The sequence below is a fragment of the Stegodyphus dumicola genome, chromosome X2 (assembly GCF_044657685.1).
Source record: "Stegodyphus dumicola isolate Sdum_Otavi_A_Nest chromosome X2, ASM4465768v1".
NCBI lineage: Eukaryota > Metazoa > Arthropoda > Arachnida > Araneae > Eresidae > Stegodyphus > Stegodyphus dumicola.
The window spans coordinates 75693699-75718246 of record NC_140781.1 but is presented as its reverse complement, the minus strand read 5'-3'; the positions used below and the strand labels follow the sequence as shown (position 1 = coordinate 75718246).

Below are 24548 nucleotides of genomic sequence, written 5' to 3'. Positions count from 1 at the left end.
GAGGAAAGAAAAAATTCTAAACTAGCCAGTTTTGCAATCTGGCTAGAACTAGATTCCTAAACGAAAAAATATCTTTTGCTGTACTCAGATTCGGAAATCACATTTTGTATATTACTCTTTGCATCCTCTCCTTAGGAAGGGTGCAAGCAATGATAGCATATACCCGTTGTCCCCCTAGGTATACTTCTAATTACTCAAATTAATTTTTCTAGAAGTTATGGCCACGAATTTGTTCAGTGTTTTACCAGTCACATGCCTCTAACCTTAGTTTTAGTATAAAGTGCTACTACATGTACACGGTAATATAAAATTTTAATTACTAAATTTGTGAGACTTAACTTGAGGATACAGTTTATTCACCTTAATTTGAATTTTCCTATATTTTTGCTTTTATTTCAGTTATGCAGTAATGAAAAATTTTATTGCCATACTTCATAATTAATTACTTTGATATATTTGTACAATGCTAAAAGCATTGTGTAAGAACCTAACCTTTTTTATTTGCTAATGTATTTAAGCATCCTACAGTCATCAGCAAGTAGTTACACTGATTGGCTTTGTGAGGACGTGCCCGTTTTTATCAAAGTTGTTTTCTTACTGTACTGTATTCTGTAAGTCTTCGGTGTGGCAGGCCTCCTGGGTCTCGGGAGCTGCCGGTTTAAGATAGTGGAGGCCGTGGGACATACACCTGCTTACCTTGTTAGACAATAGTTGTCTCCGTCCTCCGTCACCTGTCACTCGTCTTATTGGTTTCTAAAGCTCATTTTACATTCCTTTACAGCAAGAAAGTATAGACTGTTTACAATGAGTAAGTAATTAGTTTTAATAAAACCTCATGAATACCTAAAGGGAAAGTATGATTTTATATTGAATATAACAGTTTTGCAAAGTTCTTTCATAACAAGGACTGTTAAAGTTACATTGTGATATTCAAGCAAAGAATGTTTCAAGGATTGTGAACTTATATAATTATTTCTAGAAAAAAAAATTAGACTCAATGTCCACAATATTTTCAGTGGAAAATGAACTTGCAAATTTTTAAACTTAGATTGAAAAATTCAGTACTCTAAATTTTGCATTCATTCGTCAAAAATGTTATATTCAAAATTTAGATCAAGATTTTATGATTTTTCACGAAATCATCTTTTTCTTGTTTTGCTAATCCTCTAATGCTTTCTTCTGAAAATATCTTCCTACCACCAGACCTTTTTCTCTTTGAAGAGGAAGACTATATAAGAAGTAGAGTATGAAAGAAAACTACTAATTTTAATTTAGCAATAGTTCTTTTAATTCCTCATTTTAATTTGGATCTCTCTCCATTCTGTTCCAAATTGTTTTCACTAATTTTCCTGAAGTGCGCCTTTCCAAATTAATTCGTTTCATATTACTTATGTAATGTAATGTGCTGCAGAAAGAACACTGACAATTATGTATGTTACAGAAAGAACATTTAGGATTTTATATTTATCCATCATTTACTTTTACCTACACTAACACTTCTTCTTTCCTCGGCTTCCTCCAGAATGCAAATTATTTTGTATAAGAGCAGAGTTCTTGAAGTTAAGAGAGAGCTTTCGGCAGCGAACTCTGACCATCTCTGATGTTTTATAGCTTTACATGAATCGGCTTTAGTCTTTGTTAGCCGTGTTTTGCTAGTGTGATTAAACAGCCTGAGCCAAAGCTTCCAGTTTTACTCTACCATGTGGATTGAATAATTTAGTTATTTTAGTTTTACGTAGACTTTCATATCCTGCTAAATCCCGAAAGAAGCAGTAATGACTGTAGTATTGATGATACAGTAATGACAGCAGTACTGACTATAATGAATAAGTAATACTGAGAACCGTAAGTAGTGCGCTTTTACTCTAGTACGGTATAATATGCAAAAAGCTACTGCCTTTAATGTAATGAGTGACGGGCAACGTAAAATGTATTTAATGAACAGCATATACATTGAATGTATCAGATTGTACCCAATGAATAAAGCATTCTGTATTATAATAAAGCATTCTGTATATTATATATAAAGCATATTATTAAAATATTACAACAGTAAGTTTTTTATGAAGTAATTAATTTGAGCAATTTTGTATTATGTTTTGTATAATGTTCAGCTATTTCCTGTAATCTGTATTATATGTTTAATTTTTTTAATTATAATTAATGTATTATGTGTATTAGATGCCCATTTGAATTTATTAAGTACTAATGTCAACGATTATGCAGAATGTAAATTTAAGAAACTCTATGCGGCTTTTGCAGGGCACCGGAGAGTCCACCGGATGTCCGGACCTACTCTCACCTGCTCACTTGTTATTTGCACGAGACGAGCTCTGTTAATCTACGAGAACGAAAAATATAAATTGGTAAAATACCACTGAATTTCAGAAGGATGCAAGGCGAAAGCTGAAACTACATATTCAAAAATCACTGGCATTGCTAACTATGGGGCAGTAATATGGCATCAAATTTGAACAAAATGAAAAGAGAATTAAATTTACCATCCAAAGGCCTTTTCTCTTGCAAATCACAAAGGCATATAGAATGACTTCTAACCAAGCTTTATGCATACATGCAGGAACTCCTCCACTCTATCTCTATACAAGCTCTAAATGAAGCAGCAAAATCTTAAGTCACCCATTCATAGTTTATAATCACACAATATCTGCAGAAAAATACGAGATGCCTGAACCGCCATACATAAGACACCCTGCATCAGATCTTAAAACCCCATGAGCGGCATGATCGGCTTTATCTGCTCATGAGATTTTTTTGTCTTACGAGTGGATATTTTATTGTATAATTTAAGATATCTTGCTTTCTTACTTTCTTTAATAATGTAAATATCATCTTAATGAATGTAAGTTTATGAAAATAGAGATTTAAATAAGTAGTTATGCAAATTTATCTAATAAGTGCTGCGTAAATATAGGTCTTCATGAGCAGATACGAAGTACCGTGCCACTCAGAGGGTTAATATAATTATTTCAGTGAAATATAATGAACAAACGGATAACTATCCAATAATAGACACAGACGATTCAAAAATTGAGCAAAAGGTGGATGCTGCATTATGTTTTAAAGAACAATAGTAATGATTCAGAAATGTGGCAAGGAATATAGGAAGAAAACAACTGTGTTTTCCAAGCTGAACTTTTAACCATTAAAAAAAAGCAATTCACATTGCAATAAACAAACAGTTTGAAACAATTTTAATGAGATAAGTTCCTTTTATGAATAATTTTAATGAATTTTAATGAAATTAAGAAGAAGCCAGTCAATTTTACAATCACTTTAAAATATATACAGCCAAAATCCTATTGTAAAAAGTATCCTGAATATTGGCAGTGACATTACTTAAAATTTAAAATCGCTTGGGACAAAGCCCAGAGTGGCATAGCAGGAAATGAGAGAGCAAATTCTTTTGCTAAAGAAGTGCTAATGAAGGAATTGATTGGTTAAGCTGTAAGCCAATAGTCCAAAAATACGGTCCAACAACAACTCGACAGGAAAAAGGAATAGGGGGGCCTCAGAAATTCATCTCTGTGCGTCTACTAAGGAACCGTTATGCTAAACATGAAGTTCTATGAGGCCGTTTACTATGCAGTCTAATACGAGGAAATAACTGCCATGAAAAGTGACATTTCGCTAATATTTGAGAGGTTGTCGCATTGCCTGGTACTCAGCGTACAAAAATTCGTCGAAAATTGATGCTTAGACTACATATTGACTTGTATATGAAGATAGCTCTCTCTTAGTAATTCAAATTGTACATGACATAATCGCGACACTGCCTTAAAATTTTCTCTGTGGAACTAGAAATGAGGAGATGCCAACTACAAGCCTTCTCGAAGAAGACACGTTCGTTCATGTGACCTTGATGTGAGTTTCACGATACTAGCTATTGCGTTATACAGCAGCCATCAAATCTCATGATTGTCCTCAGATGATATACTCGCACCTCTTTAAAACAATCACAAAATTTGCATGTTCAACAGCACTTGCGATGCTCGATAACAAGTTTTGATTTTGTCAGAGTTAGATTTGCCTAAACAGCCTTTCTTTTCGTCTTTTAACCTAATAACTAATTTCTTAATTAGCTTTTTTTATTTAGCACATTAATGAATATTATTTTTAATTTGATTTTATAACTGAAACATTAACTGGAAATTTTCAGCTACTGAAATCAATTTATTAAATTATGATAATTTTATTCAGCTTGTAGAGAAATTAAACGTTTCCTCCACACTTTGTTACTTTCGTTTACTCTCTTTCGTTTACTCTTACTTAATCGTTTACTCTCTTTCGTTTTACTCTTCGTTTTACTCTTACTTAATGTTTTTGAAAAAGAAAGATTTTCAATTTTAAATAAATATCCAGCTTAAATTTTAAGCAGAATCCCACATGTGATGAAAAAAGTGCTTGCTTTGTTCCATAATTCCTGATTTTTTTGCTTTATGAACTTAGTTTTATTTTAAAATTTTTCACTTTTATTTTATGTACTTTCCTTATTTTATTTATTAATTTTAGTTTCATTTACGGCGTTCATGCTTCATTGACTTACGATAATACTAAGATGCTGGTTAAAACTACTGAAAATACTACTAATGCATATTTATAATTGTTATTATAAAAATGCATTAAGAGTATTTCTGCCGAAGTTTTGTGAAAATTGCACTTGTAGACGTCTGTTCTCTATTAAAATATTCGCATTTGAGTACCCTATATGTCTACGTTGTCTTAAAGTATAGTTCCTCCTTAGTTCACTTCAGGTTTATCTTTTAATTTTAAGAGCTGCATACGTAAAAATGTAATCTTAATTAAATAGATTAAATTAACTGCATAGAATTTTTTTTTTTTTTTTTTTTTTTTTTTTTGTTTGATTTCTGTGAAAGTGTGAATAAGAAATTAAGGAATTTAGAATCAGATTTGAGCACAATAGGGCGACAAAAATTCGAATATGATTATTACGTTGAAATGAAAATTGACCTTTATCCATAAATAATGGTAGAATAAATATGATAAATAATAACAATAATGGTAAGGATAAGAAAAATAAAATAAAGCATCCAAAATTCATAAAATTTTGCAATATTTGAATAAACTGGATTGAATAAATACGAATATCGCCATTATGCTGATAGGCAAATAATAGTTTCATCAGTGACTAATCTGAAAGTAAATTCGGTATCCAACAATAGTAAAAGTGAAATAAAATAAAGCGTCTGAAGTTTATAAAATTTACTAATGTGGAATTAAAAAAGATAATAGTTTGCTCTCATTTTGCTGTATATTTCCTTATTTTCAGCCTTCATTGTGAAAAAAAATTTAAGAGCCCATGGCGATAAAATTGGTTTTAATCTGACATTATCTAATATGAATGCAAATTCGTACGTGTCACAGTTTAAATTGAATGCAAATTCATACCAGACTTGTCCAAAATAAATGACGATGATTCGCAATGTTTTCCCTTCTCAACACAAACAGAAGTTGATAATGACAATGCTGGTAGGGAAACAGAGTCTTGTACAGCTTAGCCTTGATTGAAGATTTATTGCCTTTCCTACTCCATAATGGGAATCGGCTAGAAAGCTTCTGTCTCGACAAGAGAGCCGTGTCCATTTAACAAACGAAATCAACCCCATCCCCCTTTCGAATTCGCATAAAAGCCGTTCTTTTAACGCGTCCGACCCTATCGATGAAATCATTTCCTACAGACAGACTGAATGGGCCAACCTGGGGATGAAGCGAGGTGAAAAATGAGAGGGATGTAAAAGTGAGAAATATCATTTCCTCGTCCTCCTGCAAACCACCCTCTCAAACATCTATTAGTGTTACATGTTCATTTCGGTCCCTAAGTCGCAGAGTGGTCGGGATTTCCTCTCGGGGGCTCTGGAAGGTATTGTGGCTGTATGGATCATTTGTTTTGTTTGCTGACTCTTGTTCCAACAACGAAAAAGTTAGCTCTTTTCATGTTAGCGTATTTCTGAGAAAACTCAGCATTTTATATATTTTTTAGGATGAATGCGAATTCATCAATTATCAATTTGCCTTTCTTATCTTAAGCTAATGTCCTTCTTTATCAACCTAAGTGAATCAAAAACTATATTTAAATATGCATTATTTTGGATTACAATATTGTGTTTTCGCGAGCTAATTTCTTTATCGAGATTTAGAAATTCCTGAATTAATTTGTTTTTTCAGATTCCGTATATTCTGGAGAATCTTGACATTTGAAAAATTGCTTAATTAAAAGAAAACATCTCTAAAGAGTCAAAAAAATCAAAAGTTAAGGAAAGTTAAAAGAAGTTAAGGAAGAATATATCGCCTTGCTTTGTATTTTTTTATTAAATGCTTTATATTTGTTTTGTTTTTATTTAATCTATCGACTATAATCAGTAGTTTGATTATGTTAATAAAATAATAACATTTATTTTACCATAGTTGAGCATCTCAATTAAAGAAAAAGTCTCGCAATACACATAAACAGTCTTAACATTTAACTGTTAACCAAATCTTATGTTTGGATGGCAAAAATTCCTCAGATAGAGAGATTCCTTCCATGTTGCGTTGGTAATGATTTTATGCACCATTCTTCAACATTCTTGAATTCATTTTTTTCGATGTCTCTAAGACAGGAAAAACGAAACTTAATACCGATAAGAATATTCTGATGCGACACAGATACTGAACAAAATAGATTGGTATTTAATTTAAAAATTGGTAATTCCTATTTCCGTTCCATTCCTCTAGAGTATCTTCACAGCTCTATGCCTTGGAGAAAAATAAATTATATTTTACCTCACTTCTTTCGAAACAAATGACTCTTATTCGAAATTCACTGTATGAAAAGAATTGAACTCAACTATCATAATTTAAGATTTCAGTTTTGAATCTTTCAATAAATATTATTTTGAGTTCATTTTGAATGATCGAATTTTTATCCTGCGTCAGTTCACTTACATAGTTTGGTAGGTTGTCAGATTCGAGAAAGATTCAGTTCCCATACAATTTCAATTGCCAACCTCATTTAATATTTTTTTTTTATTCCTTTGATTCTAAGAATTTTTCTCAAGAATCCAGAACTTCAAACTATTGACAACAAAAGTCCTATTGAATCTAGATTGGAGATTTTCATGTAAATGTCAAGATTTTTCATCACGAGAGTTTCAAGAATAATTGCTATGTGCTATGATACCGGACGAATTACAACCTCAATTTTTGACGGTGAAGTACTCAATGTTAAATTTAAATATCTTATTTTCTTGCATTTTGATAGCCATTTTAAGTAAATCAAAATACATTTTATCTGAAAATTTGAGTAAGAAACAACACCTTTGACGAGTCATGAACTACAAGCTTTTTATTCGTCACTGCCGAAAATGAAAACAGAAAGGATAAAAGAAACTGTAACATATATAGCATCACTCATTCAGACCTAGCTCTGTACAGTATGGTGTATCTTTTTGGGAATAAGAAAAATAAATAAGAAAATTAAGACTACAAAAGAAAGCATTTCTAATTATGAGTTAAGAGGTGACAAATTAATTTTATTTATGAAGATGTATACTTTAAATCAAAAATAATTGGTGAAATTATTCTTTTATCGCGTTACCTTGGGGCAATAAAAAATCGTTGTGATGATAACAATTACTTTTATCTCCGTCCAGTTCTTGAAACGTATCTCAAATTTCTCGTAATGACAGCTAAAGAATATTTAGAGTAACGTCTTTATTTCTTTTAAATACAAATTTGATATGAACATTATATCTGTAAGAGAAACTGTGTCATATTTTCGGAGCGACTTTTATGTGTAGTGCAGCAATTTCAACTTTATGTGTTTTTCACTTTGTCGGAAGATTTTTCATAATCCTCTGATGGCTGTCTCATTTATATTTTGCCATTAAGAATCAGAAGAAAGATTTATTATGTTTCAAAATCATTATTTATTCGAAGTACATCACAGGTATATAATTGTCAATTATTACTCATTAATTTTATTATGTATTTTGTATGCAATAACGTTGAACCCAAGTTTTTTTTAACAATTTTCCTCTTCAGGACCTTGTTCTAAATTTTTCATTAATTATATAACTTATAAATTATTCGCATAAAATTTATATAATTAGATAGAGAACAAAAGGACTTCTTGAATCCAATGATGCCATTAGAGAATAGAATAGATTAGCACAGTCTCTAATCAATCTTCTTATGCAAGATGTGTGCATATTAAATTTTTGAAAGCTAATTTCTAACAGACAGTATTGTGTTAGAAAAACATTCATTTAAAAGAATTAGTTTTAAAATACAATTTACGGATATGCTAAGCTTGGAAATTTTATATTTAATTAAATTCAATCTTATACGAATCCAAAAATCGATGAAAGTATTGTTTAAGATATATAACACAACACTTCTTTTCAGCTTCAATTTTTCATATATCAGATGTCCCTTAACCGTAACAGCGTAAGGAATATCTGTTCATTGACATTTATTTCCATATAAACCCCGTATAAAAATATAAAATTCATAAACCTTTACTGAATGTTGTCAAGTAACCAAGCTTATAATAGTCTGAGAGACTACCGCATTTGATTAACTTCTTAAACTGCAGCCAGTCATTCATGAAAAGCTCAGCAGAAAAATCTTTAAAAAATGATTACTAACTTTTTAAAACATAAGTTACCTGGAAGAATGGCTATTTTATTACATTTTAAAATTAAAACTTTAGATCTAAGGCCAATCATCAAGGAATGCTTAGTAACAGAGTATTTTTGAAACATCATGTACATCGGCCGAGCAGCAAAAGTTGCAGAACAGTAGTACCGAGGTTAGAGTATCGGCGAGCGGGCTGATTGCATGGACATTTTTGAGGTTTTCTTCATGTGCAACGTGGATATGAGCGAGTTTCCCCTTAAAACGTCCCCCATGGGGCATCCTTCCCTTTCTACGTAGTGCTTAGTAACGGAGTACCACTTTTTCATCTTATGTTTTTGGTTTTTGTAAAATATGTCTGACTGGTGTAACAAAATTTGCTTAGAAATTCTAAAATTTTAATTTCTTTAGAACAACTACCTGATAATAATATAGAAGTTACAACTTTGTCCACATTGTTGAGAATACATACCCAGATTATTGTTAGTTAACCATCCGTCTAATATTCTCTTTTTGTAAAGGCTCCATTTAAAATTAAGGAGGAAATTTTCTGTTTAATGTTATCATATGAGATAAATAATGTTCAATTATATCCAGTTTACTGTATTGTTAAATACAACATTTATTCTGCCTTAAAATGAACCGAAAATCAATAGACGTTTCGTTTTCAGGAAGTGGAGTTTTTCTATAAAAAGAGCAGGATAAATTATATAACATTGCATTGTATTGATAAGTACAATTTATGCCCAAAATTAGAGCTTCATGTTATGTCTCAGAAAGGCGGAATATAATGTAATATTCTACACTTTTGTTTTTATGCTGGCTTGACAATTATTTTATTCTTCCACTTTTCTGTGAGATCAAGATGATTGAAAAAGTGTTCATTAACCAGTGTTCATTTATCTTGTACTATTATTTCATTTAGCTTATGTTTATAAGATTTATTCTATTTCTCAGAAAATATGACTAGGTCATTTTCTTAACTACATACTGTTTAATTCTGTTTATCTTATTATTTTTCTTAATTCTGTTTATCTTATTATTTTTCTTAATTCTGTTTATCTCATTTTTCTGTGATTATTAGCAATCACAAATTTAATGGAATTGCACGCTATACCCATATATAGTTATTAAAATGCTTTTCTAAGAAACAAGAAACTGAAATGGTCCATGAGACAAGAATCTATATGCTTTTAGTACACTTATTAGAATATTCACTTCAGTTCCCTTTTTATTCACTTCATTTCAATTCACTTATTAAAATATTACAACATCCATTATAGTTTTCTTGCTTCCTGATTAGAAATTACTTTCGATGGCAGATTATGACTATCAAACTATAATAAGTTTTATAATCATTTGTCTTTCTCAATTGTTTTCTTACAATCAAATTTTTGTAATCTAAGACATAGTGGAATGCATTAATCTTAAATAAACGTTTCCGATATCAAAGTTTCACTTTATTAAATGCACCAGTATAATTTAATACTAAATTTAACATACACTCAGCGTAACACAATCAACATGAGCATTTCACACAAATAAAACAGAATGGTAATGCCATGATAAAATATATATTCGTCACTGGCTTAGTAAAGTAGTTATTATCTAATTGGAAAAAGAATGTTTTGAAATTTATTTCGTTTAAACTTTGAGAGTTTCGAGGTACCGCCTTTGAGATTTTACAAATATATTTCACGCTTTAATGATATCCTAGTAATTTAATGTTCTATAATTGTATTATAACGTAAATATGATTATTATAAATGGATGCTTTAAATGAAGTTGAAAATAGGCAATTATAACAAATTTTGTATCAAAATATTATAGAATACTGGAATCAGAAAAGGCACTATTAAACAACAGATGAATTTCAGATTTTCTTTTAAATATTGCCATAATTAATTTTCATGTTAATTCGCCAAACTGTAAAGTTTAGGATAGTACATAACAGTTGCGTATTTATTAATGTACCGAAACACTGAGTAATTTGTTACAAATAATGTTATCTGTGCTTAGAAACCTTAGTTTGCGTTTACAGTTTATAGAGTACATGCGATTGCAAGCACAGTTGTTTCAAATGTTAAAATTAAATGTTTTAGGTAGCTATTTCCTGCATACTCCTAACATTCCAATTATAAGGAAATTTTGAGGTTTTAACAAAACTGAAAAAGTTTCGGCATAAAAAATTTCACTTTAACTACATTTTTTTTATTTTAAAGTTTTTAAAGATTTTTCGAAATAAGCACACACATGCTTTTCAAGACTATATTAACAATTTCAGTTTTTTAATGTTACTAAAATAACAAAAAATATGTCTACCACCCTCATTTTTCGGTTTGGAGAGCTTAAAAATTTTCGAAATACTCATTGAAAAATTACATTTCCAGAAATGCGTATTTCATGTAAAGGATGCATGAAGAATGATTATATTACTTACTTTCATGACTTTTATTGCAAATGACATGTAAAATTAGGAGTTATCTAAACTTTCCTCGAGATCTAAATAGTGCCAGTTGAATTTTTTCAAAAGCAAATAAGGAAATTATTATATCACTAATTTTCTTCTCTCTTCAAAATAAGTTTCGAATATGTTTCATTTTTGTTAAAGTAAGAGCTTTTTCCATTGAAATTTCTCTTCTAAGTGTCCATTATATCATATTTTTAAACTATTGAATTAAAACATGATTCCAGTTTTAAGAGCTGATATGTGCAAAATTTTTATTTTTTTTCCTATGCTTTGATTAAACGAAATAATTAGATTTGATAAAATTATAGGTAATTAATTGATTTAATTTTGAATAACTGCATAAATGAAAAAAAGGGTAATGCTATTATTACAACTGAAGAATAAATACAATTGCATTTCAAAACTCAAACTAGCTGTTATGTAGGGTGTGACATTTTGTCATCTTGTTTCTTTAATATCCATAAATGGAAGATGATGAATTTAAGAGCAGTATCAGTTGTATGTGAGCTAACACTGACATCCCAACCATCTTACTACTATTAAAATATATACATTAATATTGGATTGTATTATATTAGCGATTATTAAAAGAAATCATGAGGTATGTATGCTATTGCATAATTAAAGATCAACCTTTAAGCCCATTTAACCCTATTATATGCAGTTCTCTTTTATGTTCTTACGAAAAATTCTAAAATTGATTCTTAACGAAATAATTAAATATTACATTAGGAATCTTCAGTAACAGTGTAATTTACTTTTATTTCATTAATCATAATTTAATTTATAATGTTATATATTGTATTTCATAATAAGATTTTAAAGAAACCAATTATTAATTCATTTTAATTATTAAGCTAAGGCAAATAATTGTCATATTTGCATTTTTGGGAAACTTACAAATTTCGTTATGTACACACAGATGGGTGTGAATTAAATAAAGATTGAAAAAGAGAGTGATAAATAAATCTTAACATTCACGAGATGATTCTAAAATTCACAGTCAACAAACTCAGTTTAAAACTCTATTTACAATAAAATTATTACACATATTTAATTTAAATAGATTATTTAAAAATACACCTAGCTTTCATTTTGTTCTGTTATTTATAAACACAGCTGTAAATTAAAATGTTATTAACTCTATTATTCTGCTATATTTCCACTCTGCATTTCACCTGCTTCGCTTGCTAGAAATAAAAATTGTTTTCATATAGAAATTTAATACACTAAAATTTCAATGCATTACATTTTTCAGAACATTTGGTGAAGTAAAATAAATTTTCATCATAAAAAATTAAAAATCTGAGGGAATCTGTATTTGCAGTTTTGAATCTAGTAAGCTAACAGTGTGTTTGCAAATTTAAAGTAGTTAATAGTATGTTATTATTTATTCTATATTCCAAACATACATAAACATTTCAATAAGTGGTTTCGGAAATTGGAACGGAAATAAAAAAATAAAGTATTTGTGCTTTTAATGTAGCTTAAGAAGTTAATTATGCAGGGCTAGAGTAGGTTTAACTTTCACCCTCCACCCCGATCGATACTCATTGCATTTTCCTTAGCAATGCTTGGAGTTGTAATCACATTTGTTTTTTGCAATGTTCAGTTCTCGAACATCTGTAAATCTATAACAATTAATGTACTAAAAATAAATCTTGAGATTATAACATCTTTATTTTCTCCAGTTTTAAACGAAATAAACTTTTTGGAGCTTTTTAATCATTATATATAGAGAGATAGCACTTAAGTTCATGATACAACAAAACTCTAATATACTGTATTTGATACCTAGGTTGTAAGTGTGCGGCTATTGTAAATTTTGCTAATACAGTCAAATAATCTGCGATAAATGCTAAGAATCAGATGAAATTATTTCTCATTATTATTTACACACCAAATCAAAAATAATTTTTCTGTATAAAAATCCTGGCTGGTAAAGGCATTAAGGTGGAGGGAGACAGCATTGCTTAGAAACGAGGAGTTTAGTTCTAGTGTGATGACAGTGCCGAAGGGGATTTCAACTTTGCGGTCTATGATAATCAGTAGGCACTCAAAATCGCCTCATTTGTGAACATGCATATTTAATATAGCAATAATTTGAATTCGCATAACACTATCCGTATGACCCCTTTGTCCATCTTATTACGCATGCAGTTACGTAATCATTTTCGAAAGGTTCTGTTTAAATGTTCAATAGGAGGCATTTTCCAATTAAATTATATGTAGTCAGCAAATTTAGTATCACTTAATCCTTTCTAACGAAGTATCCTTACTGAATTTGTTTTGTAAACCGCAGGATTACTTTTGTTCACATGCATACTTGCTGTAGGGAAAGTTTTAAAATACCTAAAAATGCGGAGGAGTTCTCAAAGATTCTCAAAGAGTTATTCTACATAACTTCGCCATTTCATATTTTCCTTATAATAAACTTGATTGTATGTAATACTTCACTAAATGATAAATAGACAACTGTAAATCAGGGGGAAAATTCATAGATATTTTAAGAATTTTGTAATTTTAAAAGAAACAAATATATGGATGTAAACAAAATTTTACAAATCCATTTTTCGGAGAGAGCTTAGTAAGTAAATGTGAAAAATTTCATGTGATGATGTCAATAAATCTTAATCATGAGCCTTGCCACATTAATATCTGAATAAATTATCATAATTTTAACGCATTTGTAACTTTGTTCTCAAATAATTACAAAACAGAAGCATTATACTTTGTATAATACACATTCCAGCTACATAAAAAAGTTCAAATCCACTGGTTTAAATTAGAGAGTTGTAGACGGCCAGTAGAAAAGAACTGAAGGATTAAACGAAAGGTTTTTGACACCAGTGGATTACAGACTATGTCCAAGCGAAACGTAAATAGTAACAGAAGTATAATATCATCCGGGTACATTCACCTCAAAGACCGAGTTCATTTCGCAACGTAGCACAAATCGTCTTTGGTCCGATGCGTTTCATTTTTAGGGTTTGGAAGCGATGAATATCCAGAGGTCTCTGAATGGAAGCAAGAGGCTGCACTACTCTAACCCAATGACGATGAGTTCGATAATTAAGAGATCGTTCGAGGAAAGATGAGCTTGACGCTCCACATTTCTGCAGTAGTAACAGTAAGGAAGCATTACCACTCTCCGAGTTTCTTTTCTGTTCCTTTGGCAGTGTTATCCCTTTCGGATAACTGGGCGAGAAAAGTCGTAGTTCGTAGCCTATCTGTCATCAGACTAGGCTAGGGAGGGGAGCTCGGGCCCCTCCCTGGCTGTTGGCATAGGAGGCGTGGTGGTAGTAAAGTGACGGATATGTTGCCACGGTGAGCGATGAGTTCTCCGAGGCTGCCACCGAGGAGGAACCTGTATCATGGTACAGTATAGGTACCCGTACCATCCGCTGGGCGTGGGCCATGTTGGCTGCTTCCAGCTCGGCAGCTAGTTGTCGCTTCCACTTGTTGCGACGGTTCTGGAACCAAATCTTGACCTGTGTCTCCGTGAGGTGCAAAGACGCAGCCAGACCAGCCCGTTCGGAGCTCGATAGGTAACGCTTCATGTCGAAAGTCGACTCGAGCTGGAAAACTTGACTGCGGGTGAAGACTGTGCGAGTTTTTTTCTTTCGCCGATTGTTCTTTCCCTTCTTAGCGTCGCTGTCACCGTTGCTGCCGTTGCCCGCGGAGCCCCCACCGCAGCCGACGGTCGCGCCACTCGGTGCATGGGGAACGGGATTGTCGTCGGCGACAGCGCTCGGCGAGAGGGGACTCGATGCTCGGCTGTCAGAGTTGAGGAAGTCGTCGGCAGGAGGCGGACTGCTCGCCGGCTGACAAAGACCTATGAAAGAGAGAAAAACACGCAGTTTAAAATTTCAGTTTTGTGAACAAGAATTAAATACTTCAGCTAAAGAAAGAATTCTTCACTTTTGATGCTAGAAATATCTGCCGTCTATCTATAGGTCGTCAACTTCTAAGTCTCCCCAATTTTAGTCATCATTATATTGCGTTACAACAGGGTATTTATCACTCACGTGGTCTGGCAAGCGTTGCCACCCCACGAACAGAAGATTTTTTTTTTTATTTACCATTCACATGACATGGCAAATTGCTGTTTTTCATATTTGTTGCCAATTTATGCTTCTTAAAATCTTAACTTATTTTCAAAATTCATAGAATACATTGAACTAAAACAATTTCCTTATACTTAACAATTTGTATTTTTATTTTATTTCCTACAAATTGTCTCGTTGGTGTAACTTATAATTTGTATGGTTTACAATATATTTAATAGAGAGTTTATAAAAACATTTACATCACTGTTTTGATTAATGACAAAATTATTAATGCCATATATCTATCGGTGCAAAATAACCTAAACACATTCATCGGTACAAAATAGCCGTTTATGACTTCTTAATTTTGATATGTAATGTTTTCGAATATGTTTGCATCAAAGATGTAGGAAAGTTAGTTCAGTCTTTCTCAGTATAATTCAAACATCATAAAAATTTCCACTACATAATGCGAGGACGCTTCGTTGGCATTTTACAGCTAAGTACTAACTAGTTTTTGTTTTTCAAACTCTTAACTACAGCTATTTTTAATTATATATTGATTCACCTCGTATGCAATGTTCTTTTTCATGTAGTTTTTGTTCAAATTCTTATATCAGAATTTAAAAAAATCTGTCATTACAATGTGTTTTTATTTCTCTTTAGTCATTTAGTGAGGCTTTAACTCATAATAAAAGAATCAGAATAAGAATATTTTAAGGAATTACGCTTTCATACACACTGAAAACATTTAAAGGATAAAGAAGCCAGCTTAAAGAATAGCATATTGTAATGCTCGAGAGCTATCAGCATTAAAACCTCCCACAGTTGAAACTGGAAACCATACATACAAATTATTTTCCAAAACTTACATTAACACATTTATTTCATTTACCAATTGAATAGAACAAATTCGGTAAATAATTTGTTACATTAATAAAATAATATGCAAATATTTGCTGTAAATAGACTTTTCGAAGCAAGTCTGATTTTTTTTAATCTCTTAATAGAATTTGCAAGCTCCAAATCTTTAATCAGCGGTTATTTAGTGATATTTTAAAGATTAGACTACGAATATTCACAGCAAATTAATTTATTAGCGAATAAATATTTATCAGGCAGCTAATGAGAAATATGCTAGAAAACTCTCCACCCCAGTAGTATTGGATATATTTTCCCTCTGACTAAAACGGCTAATAAAGAAAGTAAAAACTGAGTTCTAGCTAAATTCGAATGAAGAAAATAGATTATTTAGTTAGGGTAAGTACACAAGGAACATATCCCTAAGCTTCTTCATAGCTTTGACTGAGAACAGATCCCACAGGATAGAATATGAGAAGACTGTGAAACAAGTACAGACTGGGAAAAGCCAACACCTGTGCATACAAGTAGGCATATCAGGTATCGCCGGGCCTTGCTAACTGCTACACTTCCACCCCGGATGGAATTTCGAAGGAGAATATCCCGGAGTGTGGTCTGAGGGCGTCCAGACCTTCTCATTTCAGCACGCTGTGTAGTTTGAGTGCTCCCTTGTCGCATAGACACTACACGCTTACAAATATCCATACTCTCTCGAGATTCGAACCCAGGCTTTCTGTACAATAGTCAGTCACTTATTTCTACACATCTCAGTGGCATCTGAGATGTGTAGATTTCTTTCCCTGCCGCCCCCATCTTACGACATCTTTCGTATCAATACATTTCAAGCACTTCTATTCCCTGAAGGCATTACGCCGCCATAAATCTACGTGTCTTCTCCTGGATCCAAACTAAGCTTAACAGCTTCCAGTTATGACTAAGTATTATCATATGTGGTTTTTATTTTTTATTATTTTGGCTAACAACTCAAGGGAAGTTTTGAGCTGTTGTTTGTTTTGTGAAACATGGATTTTTAGATTTAGAAGAAGATTTTGTAGATGTATTAAATTTTATCATAGCAGGAAACACGAAAGATCAGCCCTTGCGGAGTCTCGAACCTCTTATCTTCCATTGTTACTGAGTCGTGCTATCACATACATCACAAAAGCATGCACGAGAGAATGCTATGATTTCTTAACGTTTATCGAGTGCTGCCTATGTCGTACAGGATTTGAGGCGTATATACAATCGATATTTGGGATGAATTATTGAGAAGAAAAGACTACTTATATTCCGTTTTACATCGTAAATTTTAAGTAAAAATCATGAAACATTTATACATACATTACTTCATAGTTAGATTTGCAAGTCTTATTTATAAACAAGCAATTAAGTATTGTATATTTCATCATCATCATCATAGGTGGCTAGGCAGTCCATTGTGGACCAGAGCCTTCTTTTGAAGATTTTCCCCACGAGATGACTCTGGTTATCATCGATCTCCAGTTCCCTCACTAATTGTCAGAAAATTCGACTCCTCTGAATCAGCCCATCTCAGCTGCGGTCTTCCCCGTTTTCGGGCTCCAGTGGGTTTGAAAAGCAGTTCTTTTTTTTATAACATTGTCATTTCGCATTCACAGATCAGGTGAACCATGAAATGCATTCTGTTAATTTTTATATATTTTAAGGTATCGGGTTGTTCATATATCTTGTAAAGGTCAAAGCTGTGTGTCTTCCTCGAAATATTATTTTCATTTATACCACCATGAATACTTTGTAGAATTTTTCCTTCAAAACAGCAAAACGTTTATTCGCTATTTTTCAGGTCTCAGAAGCATATATCTAAACAGGCCTGATAAGCGTTTTGTCGCGTTTGTTAAATCGAAAACTTCTTTTTTCTTGAAAATAATCTGGAAAACTTTCTTAATCCATAGAAAGTCTTATTTGACAGACATAGCCAATTCTAGATTTCAGGAGATAATCTGTTAGCAGATTATCTAATAATAGATCCCAAATAGATAAAATTCTTTGCAGATTCAGATTTACAGGAGTCCATTTCAAGACAGACAACTGGGATTCTATTTCTAGAAAAACAAATAAATTGTATTGCAGATTTATTAGCATTTATAACCAAGATGTTTCTCAGGAAAGGTATAATTTGTATTTATACAGTATAAAGTAACAAGCAAGCTATCGTAAACTAAATGAAAGTGCATATGGTTTGCATTTGCAACTCATGAAAAGTTAACAGTAAAGCAAGCGCGTAACCAAACGCTAGAAAACAGCCTCCATTTTCCGCAGCGCCACTCTAACGGACAATTTAAAAATAACTAGCCAACTCAACCATTAGTCAAGTTTCGGCGGGTTTTTTTTTGTACGGACATAAGTTTCCCCCTTCTCTCCCGGTAAATGTCTTTATGTTACTTTTATTAAATTTGTCACGTAATTCTTTTATGTAGTGTCTATGCTTTAATTAAATTTATTTTGTTAAATATGCAAAGTTTATTTCCAAATTAAAATTTTTTTCAGTTGCGTAAAAGTTTCAGCTATCCAGTGAAACAACGAGACATAAAAGAAAATGGCAGCCCAACGGTGAGCCTCGAAAATTGGAAATTATTCAAAAATAAAAAGTCATGCTTCTTACCGAAACCCGAGCTCAATTATGTTTTCTAGCTTTTCCTGTGTTAAAGGAAGAAAATTAGCACCATGATGGATATGAACAGTTTTTTTCCCACTCTTGTAACAAATAAAGCTTATGACGTTATTGAGAACATACGTGGGCATACGTGACTGATCGTGTGAAAACTATTCTTTTCTGAAACGACACATAAACGAAAAGTACCACATGCTCTCCAACAGAAATGCCATCACTTTTCTAATAAGAGATACAAGAATCATAATTATTATACATCTTCACTTCTTAGGCATGTGGATAATATAGAGGTATAGCAAAATTGCACATGTATAATACTCAGAAATTGAGAAATGTTTAAATATGCTGGTATTTAGACTTTTGGCCAAAAAATAGGATAGAATTGTAAGCAGATTTAATGCAAATGGATAAGTAAATAAGTAAATTAATACATTTCTGCATCTAAAAACATTAAGTTAAACCATTGTTATGATTCATTCGTGCAAACAGTATTTTATTATTTCCTAGTATTCCCAAAAAGACGTAAAAAGTAAACAGTTTACAGGACATACATATTATTTAGAAGAGCTCTTGATAAATCTATTTTATAAAATTTTATAAAACTTGAATTCTTAACCAGACCCTCCCAAAATGTTGTGCACGCTTTAAACTTTCCTTTAAACTTTAATTTTGGAATCTTTAGGAATGATTTGATGGAAATCAAAACTTCACTAGAATTTCCAAATACTTTAACTATATTTATAATCTGCAAATGAAATTTATAAAATTCAAATGTAATAAAGAATTTCTTCCGTCGACATAAATAATTTAGAATTTTTATAAGTAAAGCTTCTATACTCATTGACTTTTAGCAAAATAATCTTAAAACATCACACTTAAATAAAAGCATAGAAGAATTAAAGGAAAACATTAATATATCTTTTTTGTATTCATGACAGCAGCAGAAACGGCACGACTTTCAAACATGTAGTATGACACTTCAGATTAACAGATGAAGCGCCTTAATGGCACTATTTGGTAACTTAAAGATAATCTAATGAATTAGTGCTCGTTTAGTGGCAATAGTCAAGAACATTACACATAATATACTTCAATATAGTGCAGTTTGAAACTATTATTTCTCCCACAGGTAAAGCTGCAACTATTATTTCTCCCACAGGAGAAAATTGATAGACATTACTTAGCACGTTGCTTTTTCCTTTGTCAATAAGCGTTTTACGAACTGATGATTTTAAACAAATCTTAAATAAATTAGATAATATTTCTTTCGTTAAAAGGCTTGAAAATTCTCAAGATATTTCTCCCACTAGTGTAGTTTAAAAGAAAATATATTTAGGCTATGCGTCTTTGGCTATTGAATATAAAAGAGCTGCAATATACCATGTGCAGAAATGAAGATTTATGGCATAATAATTTGCAGCTATGGTACAAAACTTCTCTTATTTCTAACCCCAAGAGAGCTGCTATACGCAAGCATAATGAGAGAGTAATAACAATAAACCAATTATAACAACTATTGAAGTGCTTGGGATTATCGCTTGGTTTTATTTTATTACTGTGTTTGCATAACTTCTTTATAAAAGGAAAATGTAAATAAAAAAAGCTATTTCTCCTAAATTTTAATAATCAAGCTTATTTTGTGAAAACAAATATGCTAAAGGATATTTATAGAAATTTAAGTCACTACAGCCAATCGTGAACAAAGCGGACATGACAGTTGTATAACGTGGTTTTGTTTTGGCTTATGTATTTAAATCATCTGCTTATTTTTCATTGCTTACGTACGAGCGTACTTGTGTTACATAACCAATTCTTTCATTTCATAATAAAATCTTATAATCATATTTCATATTTTATTATCATTTAGTATTTAGGATAATGGATGTTACTTCTCGATAATGCGTTGCAAATTACAAAAAGTGTCGCACTTTTCTCCCTTTGTTATGAAGAATAAAAGAATTAATGCGTTGCTTAATTTAAAATAACGAGTGTTGTACTTTGAAATAATTCCCGCGTAAACAATTCGATTGGGTGCATCATTATCTCAGAAAAATTATCTTACCACTCTATCGCTTTCCCCTGTGTTCATTAAAAGAGTTAGCTGTATATCGATTGATAATACCCTCGAGTTAAGGATCATTTCTCTTCTTTTTTTTTTTTTTTTTTTTTTTCTTCGGGAGCTGAGAATACTTTTAAAAAAAGTAATTCGACGGACTATTTTTTTGTGTGCGGAGGATGTAAGTGTGTTCTCGTTGTGCGCGTATGTATGAACGTGCTTTTTATGATGACTTATTAAAAGTACTAAAGATTATGTTGGTTGCTTAATTCCAGCAAAGCACTGGAGTCTAGGTAGAGACAGATTATTTACTGAAAGGTGGAAGACTTAACTGAAAATTATTAATGGTTCATTATGTATAACGTAAAGAAGAAAACCTTAGAAAGGAACCTCTGGAAATCAGATTCTTTTAAAAAATAACCACAAATGTACGTCTTAACTACTTGCTTAGTCGTAAGTTAAATTATATTTGAAACCACAGTAAACCTTTGCTTAATGACATCTCTTATTAAGGAACAGATTTTACAGTCCACACTTTAAGTTAAGTACACGGAAAGCAAAAAACGGAATTTCCACAAATTTCTACCTCTTTATTGAAGACACTTCTCTTATTGCGAATCTATTTTTGTTTTGTTCACTTGACTTTTTTTTTCTTTTTTCTTTAAAGAAATTCGTTCTAATTCCCCTGTTTAAAAAATGGTATATTTTCTCAAATAAAAACGTCCATACGTTGTTTCTCTTTCCACCAAGAGGAAATTCAATAAATGTAACTTAATTTTAATACGCGTTTCTTCAAACCGTGCCCTGCTGTTTTGTAGTTTACCACACACATAATGTTTTTAACTTTGCAAAGTCATTAGTTTTTTTTTTTTTTTTTTTTTTTTTTTTTTTTTTACGCAAAAGCACTTGTACGCAAAAGACGTGAAAAATGGGCAATGTCCTGGCCAGGACTCGAACCTTCATACGCGCCGAGTGTGCTACCTTTACACCACGAAGGCATGCTGGAAGGAGTGGGAAAAATAGCTTAATTAAAAAGTTCTTTTCCTCAAAAAGTAAATATGGGAAAAATTCGCAGACTATTGGCTATCAAAAAAAAAAAAAAAGCAGCCGTTGTTGTAAGACTAATAAAAGACTACCATACCGCAATGTTACTTGCATAAAATTTGGCATCAACAGAACTCATTGAGAACATGTTTTTACAGCAGAAAAAAAGTACCGAAAGAATGGAGTTCACCTTTAAATGGAAAAAAAAGAACAGATTATCTATGACAGTAGTCTTATTTGATCAAAGAGTGTTTGAATGATTTTGTATTGCAGAGAGAAAACTATTCCTAATTCTGAAGTCCTAATTTTAAAACATATGGTATTTTCTCCCTACTTTCCAGATATCTTCGTGGTGTTACTGGAAGCACGTTCGACGCGTATTCGGGAGGGCCGGAGTTCAAATCCCGAAGAGCGCATTGCACATCTTCAAGTTCCAACATCGATGCAGCCTAATGACTCTACAATTGGCTCCCGAAATAAAAGGTGGTGGACGATAATTCGTCACCACCAGGATTTGGTGATTTTGTCCCTTAATCCCTATCGTCATTTAAAAGGTAGAGTATAAGGTATTTTCTCCCTTCTTTTCACATGCCTTCGTGGTGTAACTGAAAACACGCTCGACTCGTGAGGTCCGCAGTTCTTACACATTTTTCACGTTCCTGGATCAATATAACCTAATGATTCGACAAAAGCATCTCAAAATTTTAAAGCATGCAATGAATCGCTTGAAAAATTCCACATAAATCATTGCATTAATTTTTAATTCTTTGTGACGCATCTGAAGATGATAATGTGAGAACCTGAAACAAAGGAAACGGTTCATTGACAGAAGGGCAATCTGAAATACTGATGAAATAATTGTGTTCTTCTTTGCACTTTCAGAAAAGCTTCCTTGTTCAAAAATAGGAAAATGTAGAGGGGTAATTTTTCTAAACAGCAATTAGCTGTTCCTTTAATATGATTGGACTAAAAGAAAAACCATTAATGGCTGCCAAAACATCTTGTTTTAAGAATTTTTGAGTTATCGAAATTGTTAGCTCATTGGAGATTAGATCCCAGATCATGGGCGTCTAAAGAAACTACGATTGGTTGAAAGAATTTCCAGCATCATTTGGTCACCATGATGTTGAGTTTACAAGAACGTATTTCGTTGGCAAATTTTTAAAACCGAAATGGTGATTCCGCATCAGAAACTTTGAGGATATTTTAGTGTTTGGAAAGGTTTTGTAAATCTCCCATCACTGTTGACGGATTAAGGAAAATAAAAGTAGTCCATTCAGCCTAGAAGAGGAAGAAATAGTGTTAACACTGATTACGAAAGCGGCAAAAGTGAAAGAGTTCCATGGATAGCACTGGCATCCTATGCATCGCACTACTGTTAGAGTAGCCAGATGACACTGTTCACAGAATTCTCCGTAACTTCGCTTTCGTCTTTCCTTTGTTCAGTACTTCTTGTTTACTGACTAGTTACAGATCAGATCTTCTCTGTACGGTTCCATCCTCACTGTGACGTTGATACTAAATGACCCGGGAACATTCTATGGACGGGCTAGTTGTATTTTTATTTGGATACCAGAATGATCACTCAAAACTGCTGCCAAAATTTTCCATTTTTACTCTGGAGTTCTGTTACCCTTACCTAGAGTAACAACAGGGCTTGGGTATCTGCATCATTAATTCTCTAACCAGTTTTATTCGAAAAACAGACTCTCAGTGGTCCAGTAACACAGAGCAGTGATAAGCACCATTGTTGGAGAATTCTATTGTTCGGGCTTTGTAAGTGTATCAGCAGCTGAGAACGATAGTCTTTGAACAACATGCTGAATGGTGTTCTTCTACACATAGCCAATAAAGTTAAATAGTTGCTCAGAAGCCAAGAATTATCAGTCGTCACTCTTCTGTTGTTTAGATTTCCCGATTCTCGCACCTGAATCCATAAGACGTTTGGCTCTGGGAGTGTCTGAAAGACCTAGTCTATCGTGAAAGTGTAACGTTTTTGCTTGATTTGGAACGAAGCTTATTTCATCACGTGTGCAACATTTCAGGAAGTACTGTATGATTGACTGTAGAACACGCTTTTATATGTTTTCAGATAGTAGCTGTAGATGGTGGTCATCATATTGAACATATTTTGTCCTGATTACGTAACTTAATGCTAAATTTTGAATAAAGTGCCAACATACTTCTAGTTGTGGTGCTTAAACTATTGTTGTTGTGACTTATCTTACTTGTCTGATTGTAATATCAGAACAAGTTCACACAATTCATCGTCACAAGGCGTGCAAGATTGCACCTGTCCTTGGCAAGAGCTTTGAGCACCATACAGGTGTTAAACTATTTTTAATTTTAATATGTACACATAAATTAAAACTTGGCAAATTTTGGAAAAAAAGGTGTACTTCTTAAGCGAACTTTTCGCCAGGCTTTCTTCTAATGCTGAAAAGGATTACCCAGATTCCCCCTTCCCTTGGTAATAATTTCTGAAAACTATTTTCCTAGAAGCTTTATTTTTAAATCTTAGAATATTTTTTTAATTAAAAATAGTTCTACGTAGAGGCAGATCACAACCTTTGGCTTCCAAAGTATACTCATTGGACTGTATGTTACACAATTCTAGGCTAGAGCTTGTAAGTTAGAATTTAATCTCCTTAAATAAATGTCATGATAAGGAAAATTTAATAAAAAGTGTGCAGTTTAAACTTAGTTTAATTCCTGCTCTATTTGTAAAATTTCTCACCCATCTTTATATTTAATTACGTAGTA

The 24548-nt window shown here is 32.2% G+C and overlaps 1 protein-coding gene across 1 annotated transcript in view; it reads right to left on the bottom strand.

Annotated features, from left to right (window-relative positions):
• Window positions 1-10102: 10102 nt before the first annotated feature.
• The window catches only part of LOC118179350 (uncharacterized), a 114824-nt gene continuing 100378 nt past the window's right edge, over window positions 10103-24548 (bottom strand). Inside the window, exon 2 of the mRNA XM_085809208.1 lies at window positions 10103-14960. Coding sequence (XP_085665334.1) covers window positions 14362-14960 — 599 coding nt within the window. The 3' untranslated portion in view covers window positions 10103-14361. The remainder of the gene's footprint in view (window positions 14961-24548) is intronic.